This window comes from Gambusia affinis, linkage group LG11 (genome assembly GCF_019740435.1).
Source record: "Gambusia affinis linkage group LG11, SWU_Gaff_1.0, whole genome shotgun sequence".
Taxonomy (NCBI): Eukaryota; Metazoa; Chordata; class Actinopteri; order Cyprinodontiformes; family Poeciliidae; genus Gambusia; species Gambusia affinis.
Genome location: NC_057878.1, coordinates 1,557,483 through 1,581,412, shown reverse-complemented (window position 1 = coordinate 1,581,412; position 23,930 = coordinate 1,557,483). Strand labels below are relative to the sequence as shown.

The window sequence follows — 23,930 nt, the reverse complement described above, 5'->3', positions numbered from 1 at the left end:
AATACGCATCACTGTAGTTCTAACTAGTAGTTCAGTTAAAACAGAGGAGGACTGAGCTGGCCTTTAGAAAAACTTGCTGCTATGGGCTGTATATAACTCATTTAACCCTGTCACTGTTACACATGGGATGAGTTTGGCCTTTGAAATGAAGCTTACTGAAAATTTCAAAATAAAAGCCCTTGAAAATTTTTACATCAGGTCATTGCTTTTTGAGTTGCCAGTATGACTGATTTAATCCAATGACTGTTACACATGGGATGACTTTGACCCTTTCAAATGAAGCTTAACAAAAATTTCAAAATAAAAGCCTTGGGAATTTTTACATCATGTAATTGCTCTTTTTGGCTTTATGTGACTGGTTTATCCAAAGCATTTTACACATTGGATTAGTGTGGGCATTTAATATGAAGCTTACTGCAAATTTCAAAATAAAAGCCTCAAAATGCCCTCTGATAGTGCACCGGAGGCGGTGCAGTGATATCATTCTGCATTATCTGTTTATCCGAGGTTAGGGAACTGCCTTGCACAGCAAGGCAGTTCATTAGCATTAGCCTTTTAGCTTAAATAAGCTATTTTCTATTTTTCAAACTTATTAGCCATGTTTAGTATACTTAATGGAGTAAGTAAATGACAGTAAACATTCTAATGATACCCCACATGCTACTGACAGTATTTATGCTTATATTAGCATATTTGCTCATTTTAGCTAATACACTTACTTTATCATACTGAATGTTGCATGTCCAGCTTACTTAACATTCTTGTGATTCTTCACATGCTATTGATTACATTGCAGCTTTCTTTAGCATTGATGCTAATTCTTAGCATCAGAACGCTGGGTCCAAACCGACGGGCACACTTTGGCAGGCCCCAGTTAAATTTCTTCAGGAATTTTCTAGTTTCATAATAATACACTATTTTCATTTGTCGTCTTTTCAGTGCAGAAAACACTGACTACCGTTCAGAAACAGTGGTAAAAACACATTTCACTGCTGATAACTCCAGACTCCACATTTAAAATTAAACTGGTCACCACTACGCTCCTTTATCTGTGGCACACTAAAACTAAAGCAGAATGCTGAAAGTTGGCACAAACAGCTCCTTGGTGAGTTTGAGTGAGTAAATCACAGAGGCAGCTCTGAAATGCATATGAACAGGAACGCAGCAGATTTTGAAATGGGCTTTTTGAATACTGGGCTGTGTAGCCGCCCACACGCTCCCACATAAATCCACACCAACAGGACAGGCTATCAAACAGAGAGGATGGCATGTTTTACACAAGCAGAACATTTCAATTACGTACTCAAATATAGTAAAGAAAATAAATTATAACAAAAAGGACAAAACGATGCACAATGACCAACACCTACACAGAAATTAACATTAAGATTCAACAGTCGCCATAGCACAGCCATGCCAATCAGTCTGCAGGTCTGACCAGAGTCTGCTCTGAATGTATCTGAACAATCAATCTGCAAGAAGTCCTTCAGCTGAGAGAGGAAACGTAGACCTCGAGGTCTGCATTTAGAGAGGGAATCTTTAAAACCTCTTAGAAACTACATGCATCACACAGAGCAGAATCTGCAAACAAGAAGCCACCAGAACCACGAGCGCAAACGATGCTGAAGTTATTGGAAGAAGGAAGTGCGGCCTCTAGTGTTTCCCTTAAAAATGTATGTAAAACTTTGTTGATAATCCTATAATGTCGGAAAAACATTTTTGAAATGGCAATGTTTAAACAACAAACGCAATAAAAATCAGTAAGTTTGTTCATGCACTAATTTATTATCAAACATACAGTGCCACAGATGAGCATATTCAAGGTTGAATTTTGTTTCGACTCTCCTCGATTCTTGAGGCCTTTTGCAACCCAAACACTCAAATCTGAATTGCCGATTATCTGCTGACTCCTCGCATTTTACTAGTGTCTTGCAAAAATTTTCACAGCCTTAATTGTTTTTCATGTTTTGCCATGCTACAATATAATCCTTAATACTGTAGCTCAAGCTCAGTCAGAATGGATCTAGATCAGGGATGTCAAACTCCAGTCCTCAAGGGTCGCTGTCCTGCAGTTTTTAGATGTACTACAGGTGCAAAACACTGGAATGAAATGGCTTAATCACCTCCTCCTTGTGTAGATCAGTTCTCCAGAACCTTAATGACCTAATTATTCTATTCAGGTGTGGTGCATCAGAGGCGCATCTTATCTCCATCAACTCTGGCCAGAGTACCTAGCCATGCTGAAGAAAATGATTCCTACAGCATGCTACTTCCACCACCATGCTTCACTGTGGGGATGGAGGGTTCAGCTCTAGACATACTTTCCATGACCTTGAGCTGCTTGGAACTTGCAGAGACCTTGACCATGAAAAGTTTGGGCTTGTAACCCGTAAATTGAAAATGGTCAACTGAAAATAAAAACACCAAGCTAAAAAAAGAATATGTATCTTTTTACTCGCTACTGTATCTTTGAAATTCCACAGACATGCACATCACAAATCCCATGAAAACCATCATACATTCTCTACTTAGTACCTGATTACAGCAGAGGATGTTTCTTCTCTTTGCTGAATGAAGCACAACTCAAAGAACGATGTATCTGACAAAAGCAGATGGACTCCTGCGACCACAAACTTTATACAAAATGTCTTCATTCATCTGAAACCAGTCTGTGGCCACCCTGCGGAAAAAACCCATGATCTCGTTCTTTCGATTATGACCCAAAGCTCATGACCATAGATGAGGGTGGGAACGTAGATTGACCGGTAAATCGAGAGCTTCGCTTTTTGGCTCAGCTCTCTCTTCACCACGACGGACCGGTACAACGACCGCTTGACGGCAGACGCTGCGCCAATCCGCCTGTCGATCTCCCGCTCCCTTCTTCCCCCATTCGTGAACAAGATCCCAAGATGCTTGAACTCCTCCACTTGGGGCAGGACACCCCCCCTGACCCGGAGAAGGCACTCTACCCTTTTCCGGCTCAAGATCATGGCCTCGGATTTGGAGGCACTATTCGCCATCCCAGCAGCTTCACACTCGGCTGCGAACCGCCCCAGTGAGAGCTGCAGATCACGTCCCGATGAAGCCAAAAGGACCACATCATCCGCAAAAAGCAGAGATGCAATCCTAAGGCCACCAAAACTGATCCCCTCAACACCCTGGCTGCGCCTAGAAATTCTGTCCATAAAAGTAATGAACAGAATCGGTGACAAAGGGCAGCCCTAGCGAGTCCAACTCTCACTGGAAATGAGCCCGACTTACTGTCGGCAATGCGTACCAGACTCTGACACAAGTCATACAGGGACCTGACAGCCCGTATCAAGGAGCCCATACTCCCGGAAAACCCCCCACAGGGCTCCCCAAGGGACACGGTCGAAAGCCTTCTCCAAGTCCACAAAACACATGTAGACTGGTTGGGCGTACTCCCATGCACCCTCCAGTACACCCTGCAGAGGATGTAGAGCTGGTCCCACGACCAGGACGAAAACCACAATGCTCTTCCTGAATCCGAGGTTCGACAATTCGACGGACCCTCCTCTCTAGTGTTTTTATTTTTTCAACAATTACCCAGGCAGGGTCAAAAGTGTTGACGGCCATCAGAACAATCTCATCCTGCCTGTAAGTCTTTAATTTAATATAGAGAAAGAATAAAAAATCATATTAGGCTACCCTCAATAGCTTCATGTATACAAGGTTTTAAGCAAGTTTGGCCACAGAAGATCTGGAGGGGAGTGTAGTTATGTCAGCCATATTAATTTTGAAAGACTTACATGACAGACGTGTATGTTTCAGCCAATGCAACCAATACACTATTTTTGAAAGGGGGAGGAGGACAATCAGCAGGTCCTATAAAACAGTATTTAGTCAGACAGTCAGCAGACCACAGAAGCAGCTCAGCTGCTGTTTTCTCTCTGATGATGGAGGCTTTGAGTGAAGCTGGGCTGTGTTTCCCACAGCTAATCAACACTTCCTGCAGAAGGACCCAGCACTTTCCTTCTGAGAAGATTTTGCTTTACATTATGCTGTCTTGCGTGTCTTTACTGACTGTGACCCTCAACTTGCTGGTCATCATCTCTGTCTCACACTTCAGGCATTATCATAAACTGAACTAATGCGTCACTGTGTATATTGTTTCCTGTTCATTGTGTTGTCATCAGTGGGTTCATTACTAAATGAATCTATATAGTATTATTTCATCTATGTTGTAATTTTTGGGTATTTGTCCTCTTTCTAGACCATTATACAAACAGTTCCTGCAGCTTTAATGTAGTTCTGCTTTGTTTTGTGGTGTATGTCTCCAAAACTATTTGTGAAAATGTACAATTGTACATTCTGTATCGTTTGTGACATGATGTTTGAAGTTATTGTTGGGCTGACTTTTGTCTTTCTTTTCTTCCAGGCAGCTCCACACATCCACCAACCTGTTCCTCCTTTCTCTTGCTGTCTCAGATTTCCTTGTTGGATTGCTGCTGATGCCCATTAGACTCCTGCTGACTGGAGGCTGCTGGATGTTGGGAAGCCTCATGTGTTCTCTCTTTCACTACACTTGTTTTCTCCTTACATCTGCCTCAGTAGGAAACATGGTGCTGATATCAGTTGACCGATATATAGCCATCTGTGACCCTTTGAGTTACCATGTTAAAGTGACACAAAGAAGAGTTCAAATCTGTATCTGTCTGTGTTGGGGCTGCTCTGCATTTTACAATGGTGTGATGATGAAAGACCATTTTAAAGATCCAGACAGATTTAACTCTTGTTATGGGGAATGTGTTCTTCTGACTGATTTTCTAGTAGGAACCTTTGATGTCGTATTTACATTTCTTACTCCTATTACAGTTATTATAGTTCTGTACATGAGAGTGTTTGTGGTGGCTGTGTCTCAGGCTCAGGCCATGAGGTCTCAAACTGCAGCTGTCAGGATTCAAGGTTCAGTTCGCATAACAGCTAAAAAATCTGAGAGAAAAGCAGCTATGGCTCTTGGTGTTGTTGTAACTGTGTTTATATTTAACTTAAGTCCTTTTTTCTATTCAACTTTTGCAGGACTGAATTTTTCATACAATGAGTTTCTTTCAAATTTTGGGATCTGGTTATTTTATTTTAATTCATGCCTGAATCCACTTATCTACGCTTTTTTCTACCCCTGGTTTAGGAAGTGTCTTAAATTAATTCTAACACTACAAATCTTGCAACCTGCCTCCTGTGACATTAACATACAGTAGATATATGAGCTGCAAATTAGTTAACAATATGTTGCTGTTCATATTTTACATACCGGTAAATTAAAGGAGAAATGACAAAACACCCTAACAGTAAGTTATATCCGAATTCACATTAGACTTTTTGAACAGATTATCTATGTTGATAATGCTTTTAGAAATTTGTTTCATTTTGATTTTGCACAGTGGTGCAGTTGGGAGCATTATTTCTTTGCAGAAAGAAGGACCTGGGTTCGATCCCCGACCCTTAGTAACCGGGGTCTTTCTGCATGAACTTTGCATCTTCTTCCTGTGCGTCCTCAGGTGTGCATAGTTGTTTGTCGACCCTTCCAGCGTGTACCCTGCCTTTTGCACAAATTGTCATTTTTGTGTGTGTGTGTGTGCGTGTGTGTGTGTGTGTGTGTGTGTGTGTGTAGGTGTGTGTGCGTATGTGTGTGTGTGAAAAACATAAAGAAAGTACAATGTGCCACAACGGGATTAGGACTGTTATGCAATAAGGATTGCATAAATGTTTGATGTAACCATTATTATTTATGACCATTAAATTATTTATGAAAGTATTCATAGCTTAAGAAATTTTTATGTTTAGACTAGTCAAGGCACCACGTGATTATCAGGAATCATTAGCCATCCACAGTCAGTCTCTCTCAGGTATTGAGCATTAGGAATATTTAATATTCCTAATGCTGTGTTTGTAATGGTTTCAGAGAGTTTTGGGGGCCACAGGTAGATTCAAGGACAGACAGTCCTAAGATTTCTTGCCTGATTCTACCAGCCAAGTATGGTTGATCACTAGGTACTAAATGGTTGTCAAAAAGATCCTAAAAAGAAACAACATACCAATGACTTGATTACTGCCATGTGTGGAGGGTGCAGCAGGTGGATTAATCCCCCTTCCTCCAGGAGAGGTGTTGAATTTTACAAACAGGCATTAAGGCACACCTGAATGGCTTTCATGTGAGATTTTAGGATTTACACGTACCCAAAGTGTTGCATGAATGAGTCAAACCAACACCATGGGTATGTTTGATGAAGGAATGACAGAGAAAAGAGGCTCACTCTTTCTGTCTCAGGCTGAGGTATTATTCTTTTTTCTCAGAGTGATATGTTTCTCTTTTTTTCTTGTGTCATGTTTCTAGTTCCACTCTGAAGTAGGCCAACAGAAATGGATACATGGATTTAAGTAAAGAGGGTTTATTTTGATTTTCTAGTGGACTGGGGTTCTGAAGGAGCAGCAGTTCAGTGGGTAATGTGGGTTTGTTAATAACAGGTTGAGTCTGAAAAGAGGGAAAGGAAGAATGGCGCTTTACTAGCTGGAGATGAAGGAAATTATTCACACGGAGGCGAGTAGATGTTGCAATCTTGGTCCGCGCTTTCTACCAGCTGGTGGCGGTAGTGACCATTAAGTTGCTACCACATACTTACACAAGAAGAAAAAACAAGCGAGAAGAAGAATCTTTTGCGTAACAGCTGATGCGTTGCTATATCATTTGAAGAAGCTGTCTTTCTTTTATTTACAATGTTTTTAGTCTAAATAAATGTTAGTATAAGGCGGTGATTGATTAGAAGCGATAGAGCCTCTTGGTGTGAGAATATTGACGGTAAGTAAAGCTGTCGCCATTAGAAACAGAGGAAGCTTGTTTAGCTGTGAGGAGCTCTAACGTAAAGGAATTTGAAAAGAAGCTTTATTGATAGCTGCCATACACATCCTGGACTTTGTATGAATATGGCATACAAAATCCATAATGGCCTTTGTAACTGGCCATTATTTATGCCAGTTAAAAAGGCATAAATAATGGTTTTGTAGAATAAGTATGCTTTGTAAAGGTGGGTTTTTTGACTGAATCTTGACGCTTCCGGGACGCAGAAATTGAACGTTTCTCACCGAATTCAAATGACTGAACGAGCAGCTCTTCATGTCAACATGCCTTTCAGAAACCTGTTATCATTATGTTGAACATCGAAAAACACCGGCTGCAACTATCCAAAAACACAAATAATAAAGTTGTCAAGTTTCCAACGTGAATAATAACTTTCTCTCTATGTCTATTATTCAGAACTTTATTCATTATGTAGCAAACTATAGTCCCTTTCTGCCTGGATTTCTTTATCGTAGTACACAAAATTATTTGCGTTTTTGCTTTCAGATACTAAATTAGGTAGAGATTCTTTATTTTATTATTGCACAAAAACAAATTTTGTTGAGATTCAAATTGGAGACATCGGGATCATTTGGAATAATGTTTTATCGATAATGCTACTGCTAAATAATTAGATTTCAGCAAGTCTAATCCTTCGTGTTTCATCATACTGTATTTCAAATACTGAAATGCAGTATTTGAAATAAAAATACTGTATTTAATTTTGTAATTTAATTACAGAAGCTTATTTAATTAGCTAATTAAAAGCAATTTAATTAGCTTTTGCAATTAAATTGCAACAGTCTAATCCATTGTAGTTCATCATGCTGTAGTTCAAATACTGATATAAATGTTGTTAAAATTCAACGGGATGCCATTCAGATTCTGACCACCAGATGGCAATATAGAGTAAGAAATCTAAGTAAAAAGAGATTTATTTTTAGAGCATTTTTCATTGCAAGGTGTTTTAAAATGCAAAATAAAGCTAATTTTTATGACAACAATTTTATGACAACACTCAATGAATGCAGAATGAAGAATTTTTCTGACTTCTGACTGAAGTTATCTGAATCAATAATCCTTACCAGTTGTAGATGGGATTGGGTTTGTAATTTAATGATGAGCAAGAAAGCACCAATAAATGATTAAATAAATGATTAAAATCAGCAAACAATTTATTGATTACCTCTGACTATTGAGCAGAAGATCAAACATTTAAAAAGTGAGATTTATTTGAGTTCAATAAATACAATGTAACTTTTTACCTCATTTAAAAAGTAAAAGTTTTATTTTGAATAGAGTTGCTGGTTGGGAACAAGTACCTTTTGTGGAAATGGAAATAATCTTAATTTGACTTTGGTTCCATTTTGCTCCCAATAGGAAGCCATTTTCAATATAGATGGTTATTTTAAAGATAAATTAAAATGCCTGTTGAGTTCTATAGAATAGTGATATTAATATTTTATATCAGGAAGATTGTGCAAATTGATCAGATTTCAATATTTTCTACTCTTTGTCTTCTTTTTTTTGCAAAATGAAGTGTTTTTGATAAGAGCCATGCTCACTTGTCCTCAGAACGAGACCGTTTCTCACTTAGTGGAATCATTTCTAGATTTCTGAAATCTGCATATTTGTTTTCTGCTGTATGAGTAGTAGGGATGCACCGATAAATCCATCCTGATTTCTTAATTTTGGTTGATCAGCAGTCAATCTAATACTTATTAATACAGACTAATACTTAGTCTGAAAATCAGCCTCTGTCCCCTTTTGCTCTGCTTATAACAGAGTGGCTGACCGACCCACCAGGTCACTTCTGCACATCTGCATTAAGAATAGTCACCACACTGTTTTCAATAAAAAATCTGGATTGGCTTTTCAAAGATTTGTAATCAGCCAGAAAACTGCAGTCCCAATAAGTAGACAGCCACCAAGATTATCTCAGTTATTATTTTACTTTACATGCATTCATATTATTTTACTAATATAAAGATTTTCTTTCTCCTCTAAACTGCTGTTTACATGCAGGTAAATCTTTCAGATGGATGTGAGCATAGCCGTGTCTCTGATCCGGGGTCAGATGGGCACGGTGGTGGAGCGAGCCGTGAACACGGCGGTGGAGACGGTGCTGGCCGAGATGCTCAAGGTGGTTGGAGTAAAGTTCGAGGAGCTGAAGGCTCAGGTGGTGGTGATGAAGAGGGACGTCATGGCGCTGCAGAGGGAGAAGGCCCTGAAGGAGAAGGAGAACGACAACATCCGAGCCAAGCTGCACTACACCGAGCTGAAGCTCAAGTACTACAGGCAGGGAGTGGAGGAGGAGCTGCAGCAGAGGGCATCAGCCTCGGCGCTGATCCGCGTCCAGCCGCCCGCCTTCACCCGCGTGCAGAGGGGCAAGGCAGAGCTGCCTGTGCCCCGTTCAGCTCACACGCCTGCAGAGGACGTACCGTTTAGCAGCAGCCAAGGTGTGAACATGTGAGGTATGTACGTTTTGCCTCAGCGCCTTCAAAGTCTCATGGCTCGCTTCTGTTTTGTTCCCAGAATGCACCTCGTCAGATAGCACAAGCAGACGAGCAGTCAGAGTTTGCTGTCCTTCAGATGCGACGAGCTCCGACTCATCAGACCTGCTGCTTCCACTCACACTCACTGTGGGCGAGTCTGTGGACAGCAACGCAGGTACAGGTCGGCCCGTCACAATAACAAATTTTGCTGGTCGATAAATTGTCCCAGAACTTATCGCGATAAACGATAATATTGTTTTGAGACCATTTTCGAGTCGTACACTAGAAAAAAATGGCACAGTAATGCAAGAACGCGTTCTCAAGGATCAATAAACTTTAAATTCTAATGAACATCTAAACAGTGGAACTGGAAGACATTTGAAATTTCCAAAATAAATAAAAAAACAACAAAAAATGAATAATAAAATCCTTATAAACAAAATAATCTTTCAAAGGGGAAAGTTGAGACCAGAACACCAGACTGAAGACTTTTATCATTCAGTTTTTGGTAAAAAGAAAGACACATGTGTGACAGGCCTAAGCACCAGAGCTATATATGCTGCTGCTGCACACGGCTCTGCTGAGCGATGCATTACTCTACCTGTAGTTTCTCTGATGTGAGCTGAAGTTTGTCTAATGGTCAGACAGGTTCTGGACTAAAACCTCTTGTTTCTTATGCAGTTTTATTTCATCACTCGGTGCATGATGGACCTCAGAGGGAGGATGTGGACCAGGTGGAATGGACCGTCACCATGCAGCCTACAACAGGACGATGTGCCGAGGCCCCTGAGTCCATTAGGACCCTGACGTTGTTGTCAGGGCAACAGCCAGCGCCTGCTCCACTGTCCTCAGAGGTTGACAGCTCCATGCTGTCCTCTTTTGCTCCAGAGGTGACAGCACACATCCATAATTAGCTCATGTTTTATTTTAAGCTGGACAGAAAAAGGTTTACCTTGGATTGAAACCAAATATTTACATCTACAAGAAGAGATGTGGCTTTTTTTTTTAAGTTTCGCTCATCAGGTTTATATCAGTGTAGGGTTACCATTATCTCTGTATGGTAAACCAAAAATAATGAGAGAACCTTTTTATGGTGTTTTCACACCCAGTGGTCCAGTAGACTCAATTAGGGACCAAAATTGCAATATCTGTTCCATTTTCAGCTGGAATGTCTCACCTTCTCACTGCATTGGGTCAAAAAAACAAACATTTTGAAAAACCTGTTCCCCTTTTTGCATGTGGTGGCTTCGCGCTAAGAACCACTGAAGGAAGCGACACAGAAAACTCTGAAGAAGACTTCACCAAATACAAACAAAAATGTATTTGGAGATTTTAGATGTTGTAGGATTTCTGCTTTGTCTTTGGTGAGAGACCGTGACCCAGTTCGCTCGCTAGCGCTAGCCTGGTGCCTTTGTTTGGGTTGTATTTACCCAGAATGCCCTGCACTGCAGTCTGCTTCTTGCGATTGGAGCGGTTTCGGGTCCGTTTGGCGTTCACACCTTTATTTGAACCACACCAGAGTTCACTTAATCAAACCAAGACTGAGGTCAGAACTCTGGTCTTGACCAGAGTAATTTTCTTCAAAAAGATTTACTCAACTAGGGAGTAAAAATGTACTCTATTAGATTTACTACAGTAAATAGTAATTGAGTAAATGTAACAAGTCACTGATCCTAACTGATGTTGAGCTGAAAAGTTTTAGGTGGATTTAATGTCAGTCAGTGAGCATAAAAGGTTGATTTTAAAAATTATTTTTTCACAGTGGATGATAAGAACTGGTTTGAAATGTATTTGTTGCTTCATGTTTGACAGTTTTAATAAATAAGAAAAACATTTACATAGCTAACACCATTTTGACATTAATGTTTGGTAATACATTAAAAAAAAAAGGCGCCACAAAATACCTGATTCAGTGATGCAGGTGAGCTTCGTTTCATCTGAGTCTGAAATGTTCTGCTTGGAACTCCTGTGTGTGTTTGTCTTTGGTCATACTACTAAATTACTGTACATTATTCACAGAAATACTTAAGGATTGAAATTGATTGAAAATTTCCTCAGATGGTGCTGATTGTCTTCAGGTGAAGCAGGAGGTCCAGCCGTCGCAAAAAGAAGAGCAGGAAGAAGAGGAGGAGGTGATCTGCATTAAGGAGGAGCCAGCAGAGGAACAGGAAGTGATGTCCACCCTGCTGCTGGACTGCCAGGCACAGCACGGTCCAGCCCCACAGCCAGAGGTGACCAGTAGTCCCTGCTCACCTGTTTACTGTTGTGGGGGGAAATACTTTCCAAATCCAAATTTACATATATTTACATTTACATACTGCGGCTGTAAAAATCATTCTGCTTTTGTTTTTAGGTTGACACAGTCATGTTTTGTGATTCCGTGATCAAAAGTGTCCTGTAACTTCACATGTAGTGCTGTTTGTAGGAACACTCCCATCACCTCTCCAACTGCTACAAAGCTGTGGGAGGATGATGGGAGGAGATTATGGCGTATGGTAGAAGGACTAACTCCAATTCAAGGTTTGTCCCCTGGTGGTAACACTATGTACTGCAGGAGGAAGTAAATTTGGAAATAAATACCCATAATCACATTCATACCTGGTGATGATGATGTCACCGTCTGAGATCAGTGCTGGCACATTAACACACAGACGTCCTCAGTCCATCGTCACCAAAGTGAAAATCAGTCAACAGGATGTAGATTTTCTTTCTTTCTGCTGCTGCAGACTCAAAGGAGGGCGGCCGAGCCAACACGACCGTCAGCAGGTCAGATCCACCTGGGATCCGATTTCAGCCCAGCTGGATCCTGCATCTGTGAGTAGATCTGTGTGTGTGTGTGTGTGTGGGTGGGTGTTTTGATTGGATTAAATGTATTTATTGTCACTGCAATAAATTGGAGTAAATGTAATTTACTCCAGCACATTTAGTGGAGTTAAAATCTCACATTACATCTACTGGAGTAAATGTAATGTACTCCAGTAAACTAAATACCCTACTGCTTAGAATATTTATAAACAGTCAAAACACATAAGACTAGACTAGACAGCAGTATGATCTGTAAAAATAATCTTCCATAATGGAACGCACACGTTGTGTGTTCCCTCTCAGATACTCTGCCTCAGTTGGCTGGCTCCCTGCCCTCCGCTGCAGCCTTGCAGCCCGGCGTTCTGCCCCGCCAGGCGGTGCGGCCCTGGACCAAAGACCTGAGTCTGTACGAAGAATACAAACTGCGGCGGAACGAGCTGCGGAGGAGAAACCTGAACAGGCGGCGGGAGCTGGAGAAAAGCTTGCCTCAGCCGCTGCTGGCAGACCTGGTCAGTTAACCGTTTAATCCTGGGACAGATATGGTTCTAATGCTCTGGGAACGTCGTACTGGGTTATGATGAGGATGTGTCGTTGAAGGTGCGTGAGCGCCGAGAGAAGACCAGGCTGAGGGTAGCCAGGTGGAGAGCCAAGCGGAAACTCCAGGCCTGTCTGAACCAGACTCAGGTGAGTCCAGACTGACCTTTACACTGTGGACACATCAGCCGTCCTGCACACAAACAAACTCCTAAATATGAATTTGTTTATACAGTTTCCAGATTTGGATGTTTTCAAGCTACATGATTTATCCCAGCTTCTGTCTGTGTAACTGGCCTGTTAGACAAAAGTTCCTCATTTAAACTTCGTCCAACAATCTACGTTCTCTTTACACCATCAGTGTAAAGATACGTTAAACCAGACCTGTTTAGCGTATCACCCACCAGTCGTTGTGTTGGCTTTTCACTCAGCAGTTTGTGGTGAAGGTTTTCTCAAAGGCTGGCAGCAGAGTGTGATGACATAACTTTCTTTTTTTTTTTTTTTTGACTTTATTTATATACTCTTATATTTCTGGTCTTTATGTGGTCATATACTTTTTTCTTTATTTGTTTGTTTCTAATTATTTATTTATGTATAAGACTTGACCCATAACAATGCTGCGGGCTGGGATGATGATGATGATGATGATGATGATGATGATGATGATGATGATGATGATGATGATGATGATAAAATTTCCTCCAGTTCTCTGATGGAGGTTGTCTCAAAGATTACTATGTGTCCCTAACATTTATTTGATTTTTATCAAACTTTAAAAGCCCCATCGAAGAGTTTATGCTCTATTGATTTAATGGAGAATTAAAAGAAAAAAAGATATTCCACCTACTGACGTTGTATTGATTCCAGTCTGGATAGTTAGTTGCTGCTTCTCCTGTCATTCTTACAGAGAACAACAAACTGATATTTGGACATTGAATCATTTCACCAATTTCTCTTTAATGATGTCTAACTTCAAGCTTTGAAAATTCTTCAATAAAGAACAACTTGTGGTAAACGCATTAATATCCATACTGTTCCAAATTGTTCTCATAAGCTGTATTGTTACAAGTTATGGCATTTTGCAGAATAGTGTTTCACAGTATTGTCTAAAAGCAAATAAAATAAAAATAAAGCAAAAACATTTATTGCTGGGCAGTGGTAAGTTTTTTTCTCTCAACAGGATTATGCTAATCAAAATGCAAAAATAATTCCATGTTTTGTTCCTTTGTCAGGCTCCAGGGGGCGCTGCTGTTGTCTCTCAGGCTGGTGTTGCTGTCAGTAGGGAGTATCAGCAGCACAGAACTCCTACTGGTAAGTTAAGACATGATTACACATTAAACTTGGAAAGCAGATTTTACTGCAGACACAGAAGCAGCAAACTATTTCTAATAGGGCCATATTAATGCTTTTTACACTTCTACATCCACTTAGATCAGGATTTTAAATATTTGTCAATATTTACTGACATAACAAATGAACAAATCAGTCCTTTTAGGATTGTGTTTGTGATTTTTTTTTTTTTTTTTGCTATTAAAATCAATGTTTTTATGCTGCTACTGCAGACATATTTGCAAAGAATTTTGTCATTTTCCTCATTAAGCCCCTTTTAAAATCTACACACAGAGAGAAGAATAAGAAAACATAGGAGATAGTTTGGAAACACAAAGTATTTTTCTTCTCTAAAGAACTTCAGTAGCTCAATTCTGTTTCTCTCCACATCAGTCAGGGAGTATAACTTGACATTAAGTAGGGCTGCTGGGAATATCCCTTTATAACACTGCCTAACTCAGAATCACCCTCAGCATGGACCTTACCAGAGGGGCCGCTTTTCATTGGCTGATGCACATTCTACGTGGTCACGTGGGTGGCCGTCTCACACACACGCTTCTCGTTAGCTAAGTACAGCATAATAGCAGTTCTGATACAACTTCTACACCTTGAAGCCTGTCTGCTACACAGTCTTATGTTAGCTAAACAGATCAATATGCAATGTGTACTGTATCTGACACACACTAAAGATTTTATTTTAGCAGAAAAGGCTTTGGACTAAACTGTTACTCGTGTTAGCCACTCTAGCACCAAGTACAGCTGGTCAATCAACCATCGCTGTGTTCAGGGAAGCGCTGATTAATAATCCAGAAATAAATATCAAGCCTGGAAACTTGATATCGTAACGGAGTGAATGTTTTGTTTTTAACGTAATCTTTGCAGGCGGTTGCCACGGTAACAAGTGTGCTTAAACTACAAAGAGAGAGTAAAAAGGTAGGAGTGGTTTTGAGTTGATCACCTGTTCGGGTTATTTTACCTTTGTTTACCTTTGCTGTGGCTCATTACAGCCGCTGTAGTTTCTAAACGTTGGACTAATTACCTCGTTAACAAACATCAAATAGAACAAATAGATTTAATAAAATTTTAACAAACAAATGGCTTCTTTACCTTAACAGAGCTCTTTGGTTCCTCTTATCAGTCTGTAGCTTCTCATATTGAGGTCATCAAACCAAATTTCAGATCTACCATAACTGACCGACTGACACCTGCTGGCCTCAGGTTTGCAACCAGCTTGTGACTGAGAAACCAGTAACCTCCTCCCAGATGATGACATGAACTTGTTATTTCCTCTGTCCATTCTAGTAGCTGATATATTGTGAAAATCCGGTAGAAATGATGCACTAATGGAGTCATGTTTACATAGAAATAATGCGCTACGAGGCTTTGCTTGTGAGACTTGCGGTCACGTGGGTCGGTTGTGGGCGGAGCTTGGTAAGGTCCATTGAGTTGTTTCATAAATTTATTGAGTATTGAAAGTCAAGAATGTCGTAAAAATCCCAAAAAAATCACAAGTATTTAGTCTGGGAAATTTTCAAAGTAACTTTTACATGGAAAGCGTTTAGGAACGCTGTCCAGTCACATCAACTGCCTGGCAGAAAAGTATGTCTGTGTAAAAAGTGAATAAAGCAGATTTCATTTGGTGACTTTTTTATCCTATAGATTGCTCAACAGGGAGTAAAAACTCTATACACTGTTTCTTTAAATACATGTCCATGCATGACAATTACCGGTTAAATGTTACCTGTGACAGAAAGTCAGATGAACTGAGAGATGATGTTAACATATTATTCAAGGATTGTAACTACATCTAAACTCTCAAAAACCTTTTATCTCTTCCTGCTAGTATTTACAGTTACTGTATAGAAAACTTTGTTTATGCTGTCAAGCAGATCTTGAGTCAAGTAGAATAGATAATTTGAACATAGTTCTAACATATGGTAGATAGAAATTTAGTAAGCAAATTAGTAATGGCAGAAAAGTGATCACTAATGGAACATGCTGCTCCACTTTGGCTGCTTTAGGAGCTGAAGCAGTTTGGTGACATTTGTCTGCCTGATTGTTCTCTGAAAATTCTGTCCTTGTGACGCATTGGACACACATCGGTCTCATCTTGTGTTTCAGCTTCCAGCAACCAGCAGAGACAGAACCCAGCATCTCCTCACACCAGCAGCTTCCTCAGCACCGTTTCTGGAAACTCCATTCCCGCCCTCCTGCCGGCCGTTCCTTCCTCCTCCCTGATCCTGCGGGGCCCCAACGTGTCCCCGCACGAGCACACGGTGACATCATCATCATCATCATCATCTTCCTCCTCCTATGATCAAGTCAGCCAGTCACCGCGGGCCATGTTACTGACAGATGTTCATATGTCACAGTGAACTTCATGTAAAACACAGCAGTCAGCATGCTAGCATGGAGTTTATTTTAGAGCAAAAAGCACCTTAACCAAGTACAAAACAAAGAATAAAGCACAAGTTCTAAAACGCTTCCCTACAGACTCAGTCTGTCATTCAAAGCATGTTAAATAATACATTAAATGAACATGTTCCTAATCAGTTTTTCTTTTTTCTTTTTTTTTTTTACACAATACAGAGAATCTTGAGACGCATTACTCAAAGTATCACTAATGTTACTCTCCATCAGGGATGCTCAACTCCAGTCCTCCAGATCTACCAGGATGCAACATTCAGATGCTTTCCTGCTCCAACACACCTGAATCAAATCAATGTCTCGTTACCAGGCCTGTTCAGAGCTGAATGACTGTTGGTGAGGGAGTTCAGCCATTTGATCCAGGTCTGTTGGAGTAAGGATGCATCTAAAAGTTGCAGGACGGTGGCTTTAGAGGGCTGGCCCCCTGCTCTACATGCTTAGTGTTGATGTAATAAAAAGTTAATTCCAATAAATATTGTTTTTCTCCAACTATGTGCTCTTTGTTCATTTCAAGAGCTTTCCCAGTGCAAACCAGTGTTATTATTATTATTCCCTGCAATGTGGAGTTAGTTTGTACAAAACATGGAGTCAGAACACAAAAAAGCAGGGCTCATTCATTTTACCTGAGCCAGCAAAAGGTTTTCCACTTTTCTTCCATGACGGTTCCTTGTCATGATACTCTGAAGGTTCTGTTCTGTTCTGTTCTGAGTTTGCTAAACTACACCAGCAGTCAAGCAGGCTTTTGCCTCTGGGTGTTTGAGACATCAGTTTAAATTTTTACATCACACAAGTCAGACTGATGGGGCTGAATATTCACCTTTTGCTTCTCCAAGTAAATGTATTTTGAGTCGGTGTTATCCGCTGACAATCTTCTGAGAGATGGCTCCTGGCAGGGTGTAGAACAGCAGGGCCAGGAACAGCACAGTAATCAGCAGGACCAGGGCGATGATGATGTACTTCTTGTAGTTGCGCCACACCAGGTGGAAAAAACACTTGAAAGGGTTGACAAACCAGGAGAAGGACGTGTCGGGACGGCTGGAGGACAAACAGTGGTTAGTGGTTAGTATTTCTAACTGTGCTCCTTTTACTGTGCACTTCTCCGTTGTTTACAGTAGATGTAGAAACAGCAGCGAGGTTTGATTTTCTACCGCTGAATCTCAATGAAATAGAACATCAAACAGTTAATTGACTGATGACTTGAGTTGGTGGTTTCATAGCACAAAAGTGGCAGAGAAAGTTACAAAATTATTTTAAACAATTAGGCTTTACAATGCTGAAGTCTGAGTTACTTAGTTCTAATTTACTCTGTACTCACATATAGTTTATTTATAGATTAACTTATTTATTTACATTCAGTTACAGTCAATCTTAGGTTTATATAAGATTGACTGAAAGATAATTGGTGCAATTATCTTATAGGTATATATATATACCTATAAGATTGATTAGGTAATTCAATATGACTGAATGTAAATAAATAAATATGTTAATCTATAAATAAAGTATATGTGAGTACAGAGTAAATTAGAATTAAGTAAATATTATAAACTATGTCTTATGATTATATTTGCATTATTATTTATTATTTAATACCTTAGACGGAGTACCTTGTCAACAAATAAGCAATTTCCCCTTGGGGATCAACAAAGTATATTCTATTCTATAAAAGCAGCAGAGGTTCATTGTTGTAGATTACAAGTAATCCAGGACATAATCCTAAATATTCCAATGGAAGGAAAATTGACTTCTTGCTTGTTGAAGATATTTCACCTCATCCCAAATCTTTCTTCAGTACTAATCAATCTAATAAGCATCTTGGTGCAATTATTATGTTATTATATTTTAGTCTTGACAGGATTACTGAAGCAAATGGCTTGGGGTCAGTTTTACAGACACTTGCTGAACACAGTGTTGGTAGTTTGAATCTGCTTTTTGGTCTGTGAGTGTTTCCAATCTTGTATCCTTCAGATAAAAAACTAAACTTGTATGTCTTGTATTGTAGAATTGTTAGCTGTTTTTTTTGTCTTTAAATGTCATATGGACCTTTACAGGCAAAAATTGAACTATTAAGTATTTTTTAGTTTTGCCAAATTCTCAAACCCAGTTCAGTAGAACAAGCACATGGCCTTCATTATTACTCTTACTTTGGTTTGGGCAGTGGCTCCGGCTCTTTCCGCGCTTTGCCAACAGGATTCTTCTCAGACTCTTCAGCTGTCACCAGGTGGAACTCTGCCTCCACTTTTCCCTGCAGGATTTCCAGGTAAATGGTGAGCAGTTCTGGACTGTCTGTTGGATTCTGTGGTTGTGTGTATGTTCGTCTGTGCGTGGATGTGTGTGTGTGTTGGTACCGTGAGCTCTCCAGACTTGCTGAAAGGCCACCAGCCTCGAGCTCTCTTCTGCTGGAAGATGGAGATTCTGTCTGTCACTTCTGTCAACATGTCAGGCTTACAGGACTTGGCTGTTTTTGCTCCACGGGGAAATGCATGGAGGTCCAACTCCAGCGTGCCTGAATGCACACAACCAAACACATGAAACACGCAGACACACACATGCACACACATGCAGAAATGGTCGTACACACCCACCTAGGAAGTCGTCAGAAGAGAGTGTTTCAAAGTCCCAGACCTGCAGGATGAGGATGGCAGGAAGCTTCTGCTCCGTTTTATCCAGGGAGAAGATGTGCTCTCTCTTCTTCACCACCACCACCTGAGGAAGGAAGAACGTCCAGATCACTCGTCCATTTAGTACCCCACAACTCCTGGTATAAAACATCATCATCAGTGTCCCGTCATGGTTCGTTGTGTGTGTGTACCTGTTCAGCAGGCAGGTAGCTAAAGGGGAACACAAAGCGCCAGTTGAAGTTTCCCTCTCCAGTCAGTGAGTTGTAGTGGACATCAGTTTCCTGGCGGTCAACTTCCAAACCTTTCAGCCAGCTACACAGAAAGAGAGAGAAGGTGGGCTCAGGATCAGTAGTTCTGAAAGAAAACTAACAGAATTTGTTGTGAATTAGAAAAATACATATGATATGTTTGTACCCTTTGATGTAGATGTCGCTGGACTGTTGACCGGTCAGGAAGTTACTGTCTTCCAGAATCACATCTTCTGTATTCCAGATGATGATTCGCAGTTCGTACCTGTTAACAGATTAATGGGTTACCTTCCCCATCTCCAACCCCTCTGACCAGGTCTGGTGTTAGAAAACAGTCAAAGTTCACCCTTTTGGTTTTCTTGGAGAAATGTCCACTGGGGGTCCTGGATGTGGTAAGTCCATTGGGAACATGTCCACCCACATCTGGACCTGACCCTGCACACACAAACACAAACACAAACAGAGAGCTTCGTTTGCTGCACACAAAGTTTTTATGACCAAGTCACAGAGCTTCAATTGGTTTTAACTCTGAGCTTTAACTAGACCTTCTATTTTGAGCCACAGAGAGGTGGACTTTCTTTTGATCATCATCCTGCTTCATAACCTAAGGCTGCCTGACCCTGTGACCACTGAGATTCTACTGAAGGACGTACTGCTAGAGAGCAGAATTCATCTGATTAAGGAAAGTCCTCCAAGTTTAGACAAAGCAAAGTTTCCCCAAACCAATGATGGCAATGATGATCGGCATAATCACCGGTTCTCTACTCAGCTTCTTGTCCGTCTCTGATACATCTGATGACTGCAGAGTCATCAGTTTAGTTCTGCAGATGAAGAGACTTGACTTGTACTGAAAGTCTGGAGTGAAAAGGAGTGAGGAAAGTACAAAACCCTGTGGGGCTCCTGTGCCACTGGCTATCTGGTCAGACAACAACTGAGGTCTGTTTATCAGATATTTATTGATCCAGGGACTGCAGGGTCTTATTGGGTTTCTGACTCAGTAAATTGGAATGAGCTGTGTTGAATGTACAGGAGAAAAAACTCCAGTATGGATAAGCTTTCATAGGTACTGGAATAAGAACAAATGTCCTACACAACAATAGACTCTTCTCCTGCAGGCTAAGTAGTAACAATTAGTTGTTATAATCTACTAGGGACTGGCTGACACGGTCTGGACCTGCTGCCTTATTCCAGTTTCAAACATCCATTTCTTCCTGTAATATTATAAAGAGTGGAATTTGTAGAGCTGCAGTCCTTTAAAAAGGTTTTGTTTCAGTCTAGTTGCAAAGATTGTCACATAAATCATCCATTTAAACATATTTATTGAACATTTTTCAGCAATTTGCCAATTACAGTCACAGAGTGAATCACTTAGTTTTAGACCTCACAGCTTCATTTGACTCAGTAGATCAGATCATTACAAAGTCCCAATCAGGAGCAAAACAATGTTCACATTCTCTCTCTGGTTGACGGTTTACTTTATTCTACAGTTTCTTCTTCTGATGTTTCTCTCTTTTGAAGTGCTACAGGGCTCCACCATTTTTGGTCCCATCATTTTCCCTTTGCATGCTAAGTATGGCTAAATTACACCCAGATTTACTTATAACTGCCACAACTGAAACCACAAGTGTTCATTTTCTGTTTAATAAACTGTTTCTCTTAATCTAAAATAATGTCTGATGGCATAAACAATGATGGTTGATGCATGACGTCCACGTTGAGAAGCACATTAGTACAGAAATGATACATAGTTTCCATAAATGAATTCTTTTATCTCAGTTGAAATCCTTTTTCCCCATTTTCAAACCTACCGAACTTGTCCATTGTACTTTAAACCATTGGTACTGGTGACAGCAGGACTGTTGCCGACTGAATATTTTTGCCTTTTTTAATAGAATCTTTTGTATGTTTTACAGTTTTTTTGTGCAACAGCTTTTTTTGCATAAAGTAAATAGCAACTATTTATTTAGATTTTTCAAATTTTGTCACATCACAACCACAAATCACTGTATTTTATGTATTTTATGTATTTCTCGCGATAGACCAAAACAAAGTAGTGCATAATTGTGAAGTGGAAGGAAAATGGTGGTTGAAAAGCGATGTGAATATCAAACACTGCATTCTGAAAAACTCATTTGATTTAATGTACCTGATCCATTCCAGGCCGGGCCTTGTTGTACAGAGTTCTGGTCTCGATGTGTTCTGGTACCAGTTTGCATCCCACAGCTGGGATCTCTGCCCAGCGGTGCAGGACCTTCAGAGACAGGTGCTCATACGACTCCACCGGCTCATCTAAAACCAGGACAAATGCACATAGAAGCAGCACATCTATTGTCCTTTACAACACACTATATTACCAAAAGTATTCACTCACTCATCCAAATGATGGGATTCAGGAATTCTAATCACTTCAATGTCTACAGGTGTATAAAATCCAGCATCTAGGCATGCAGAATGCTTCTAAAAATATTTGGAAAAGACTGGATTGACCTCAGGAGCTGAGTGAATTCCAGCATGGTATCATGGATTTTGTTGCTAAAAAATAACCAATAGTCAGCTGTTGGTTATTTGCTAATAGTAATATCTGAACTCTGACCCCAAATCCCAAAGCTGAGCTGCAGTAGCTTAAACCATCTCTTCTATCCATCATCATGAGTAAGGATCATATCAACAGCCAGACATTAAAAACATTAAAAGGAAGACTTTAAAGGTACTTGGATTTTATGAGTGACAACATTTAGTCTTCCTTCGGGATGAAAAAGGAACTTTTGAATTGAATTAAAATATCCTTCTTCCAGCAAACACAGCAGCAATTGTGCAAATTCACCGATGATGTCTAAGTCCATCTCAAAACATCCACAACTTGTTGTGTGAGTCGTCTTTACCGTCGTGCATGTAGAGAGTCTTCCCTGTGAAGACTTTGTCAGCCACGATGATGCGTCCTGGACTGAAATGAGGACCGTCCACTCCGTTGTCTCTGCACATCTTTGACAGCAGCTCTGATGGCTTCAGGCAGTCTCTCCAGGCATTATAACCCCCTCTGCAGTCAAAGAGAGGCGCTCTGTCACTCATAGCAAGATTTAATTCAGTGACTTGAAAAGGTTTTCATTCATCTTGAACATCCACCACATACTGACACATAACTGCTAATGTTTCCTGAGGATTTTACAGACCAACACAAGGTAGAACTTTGGGATACATTTTAAAAGTAGTTTAAACGTGACATGCCTTTGTATTCGGTCAATTTCTAAAACCATCTCTCATTTTAATCACAGCTGAAAGTCTTTCAGATTTTTTAGAGCTGCTCTCTACCATGTTTATACACTGAAATGTTTGCTCATTCTTTGCAAAATAGTTGTAGCTGTGTTAACTGGAGGTTCATTGCAACACATGCATGTGCTTTGGTCCAAACTGCTTCATTTTCTCTGTTTAGTCACATGGTTGTGCTGGAAAGTGAAAGTCCATTCTAGTCTGAGATCTACTGCAGCGTCCAACAGGTTGTCTTCCAGGATTTTACTCCTTTCTTCTGATCATTTTTTTTTATGACTTTCTTCTTTTATCTCCGCCAGAAATATCAGCTTTACTAAGTATTAAGTTGCCCTGTCCATGTATTCTCCTACCTGAGCTGTGCATCTATGAAGCTCCTCCAGAGTTACCATGGATCTCCTGGCTGCTGTCTGGCTAATGCTCTCCCTGCCTGGCCTGTTAGATTAGGTTCTTGGAAACGCTCCGACCTAAACTCCGCCCCCAACTGAACATCCAGGAAAGCACCTGAACTTACAGACTGTATTCCTTAGGGAGTCCACATGTAGCTCTGTGCCTGCTGTAAAACCGGTTCTCCAGATCAATGCGAGTCTCTCCAATCAGGTCGTCGCCTCCCACCAGATCATAGTCATAAATGAGCAACGACAGCAGAGACTCCTGAGGAAATGTGGCCTGCATTTCAAAGGATCTGGAGGAGAGAGCTGTCTCAGAACACGAATCCACTGGACAATGTTCAGATGCTCAAAAGCTCGATCACATACCGTCCAAAAACAGGGTTCAGTTGTTTTGGTATGTAGTTATCTCTGTCTTTGATTTCATTTTTCCCAAGGCGAAGAAAAATGTAAGGGTCGGCTTTCCCATCTGGGTCGGCTGGATGCAGGTTGGATGCCTGGGAAGACGGCAGGGATCTAAACCTTCATGTCATTTAAAAACAAAGAGCAGAACGGAGCTGGACTCACAGAGACGATATAAACCCGGATGAGAACTTGAACTGAAGAGTTTGGTGGGATTCCTCTGTTCACCCTGTAGTGGCCTGTGTCCATGACATCTTCCCCATCCTCCTCATCTTCATCATTTACCTTGTAGAGACAGAATCGACCCTAAACGAGCGGAATAAAAAAAATTGATTAACATATATTTTAATCCATGTCTCGCAGCAGCACCTGTAGAGGAACTCACCTTAAACTTCCCAACAAACCTCTCCTCAGACGTTCCCTCCTCCTCATTGGCCTTCCCCCTGAACAGCTCATATGTGCTGACCCAGTCATCAAATGGACCAAACTGTGCCTCCAGCTCCTTACTGTACAGCTGCACAGACCAGATCACAACCACAAATGGTAAGAAAAAATCTACG

General features: G+C 40.6%; 3 protein-coding genes across 5 annotated transcripts in view; 2 read left to right on the top strand and 1 right to left on the bottom strand.

The window, feature by feature from the left end:
- Positions 1-3,917: 3,917 nt before the first annotated feature.
- LOC122840172 (trace amine-associated receptor 13c-like) lies at positions 3,918-5,219 on the top strand. Its single transcript, XM_044132397.1, has 2 exons — positions 3,918-4,090; positions 4,400-5,219. Exons 1-2 carry the CDS (start codon positions 3,918-3,920, stop codon positions 5,217-5,219), a joined length of 993 nt encoding a protein of 330 aa, XP_043988332.1.
- A 1,420-nt stretch (positions 5,220-6,639) lies between these two features.
- On the top strand, positions 6,640-16,509 carry si:ch211-67e16.4. The gene is made up of 10 exons (XM_044131004.1): positions 6,640-6,817; positions 8,882-9,315; positions 9,392-9,526; positions 10,033-10,241; positions 11,430-11,582; positions 12,078-12,165; positions 12,460-12,665; positions 12,754-12,840; positions 13,923-14,001; positions 16,141-16,509. Exons 2-10 carry the CDS (start codon positions 8,895-8,897, stop codon positions 16,392-16,394), a joined length of 1,632 nt encoding a protein of 543 aa, XP_043986939.1. The 5' UTR covers positions 6,640-6,817; positions 8,882-8,894; the 3' UTR covers positions 16,395-16,509.
- Positions 16,510-16,928: 419 nt separating this feature from the next.
- Positions 16,929-23,930, bottom strand: part of fer1l6 (fer-1 like family member 6) — a 30,177-nt gene continuing 23,175 nt past the window's right edge. For all 3 annotated transcript variants that reach the window (XM_044131002.1, XM_044131001.1, XM_044131003.1), the window contains 13 exons: positions 23,756-23,884; positions 23,536-23,676; positions 23,338-23,465; positions 23,094-23,264; positions 22,198-22,352; positions 21,462-21,604; positions 19,662-19,750; positions 19,482-19,580; positions 19,259-19,379; positions 19,032-19,152; positions 18,795-18,952; positions 18,591-18,691; positions 16,929-17,481 (listed from right to left, as the gene is read on the bottom strand). In XM_044131002.1, the coding sequence (XP_043986937.1) occupies positions 17,301-17,481; positions 18,591-18,691; positions 18,795-18,952; positions 19,032-19,152; positions 19,259-19,379; positions 19,482-19,580; positions 19,662-19,750; positions 21,462-21,604; positions 22,198-22,352; positions 23,094-23,264; positions 23,338-23,465; positions 23,536-23,676; positions 23,756-23,884 (1,737 nt within the window). In that variant the 3' untranslated portion in view covers positions 16,929-17,300. The remainder of the gene's footprint in view (positions 17,482-18,590; positions 18,692-18,794; positions 18,953-19,031; positions 19,153-19,258; positions 19,380-19,481; positions 19,581-19,661; positions 19,751-21,461; positions 21,605-22,197; positions 22,353-23,093; positions 23,265-23,337; positions 23,466-23,535; positions 23,677-23,755; positions 23,885-23,930) is intronic.

Coding starts and splice junctions, on each gene's coding strand:
- LOC122840172 (XM_044132397.1), top strand. CDS start 3,918: ATGGAGGCTTTGAGTGAAGCTGGGCTGTGTTTCCCACAGCTAATCAAC. Junction 4,091..4,399: donor ATCTCTGTCTCACACTTCAG/GCATTATCATAA, acceptor CTTTTCTTCCAG/GCAGCTCCACACATCCACCA.
- si:ch211-67e16.4 (XM_044131004.1), top strand. CDS start 8,895: ATGGATGTGAGCATAGCCGTGTCTCTGATCCGGGGTCAGATGGGCACG. Junction 10,242..11,429: donor TGTCCTCTTTTGCTCCAGAG/GTGACAGCACAC, acceptor GATTGTCTTCAG/GTGAAGCAGGAGGTCCAGCC. Junction 11,583..12,077: donor GTCCAGCCCCACAGCCAGAG/GTGACCAGTAGT, acceptor CTGCTGCTGCAG/ACTCAAAGGAGGGCGGCCGA.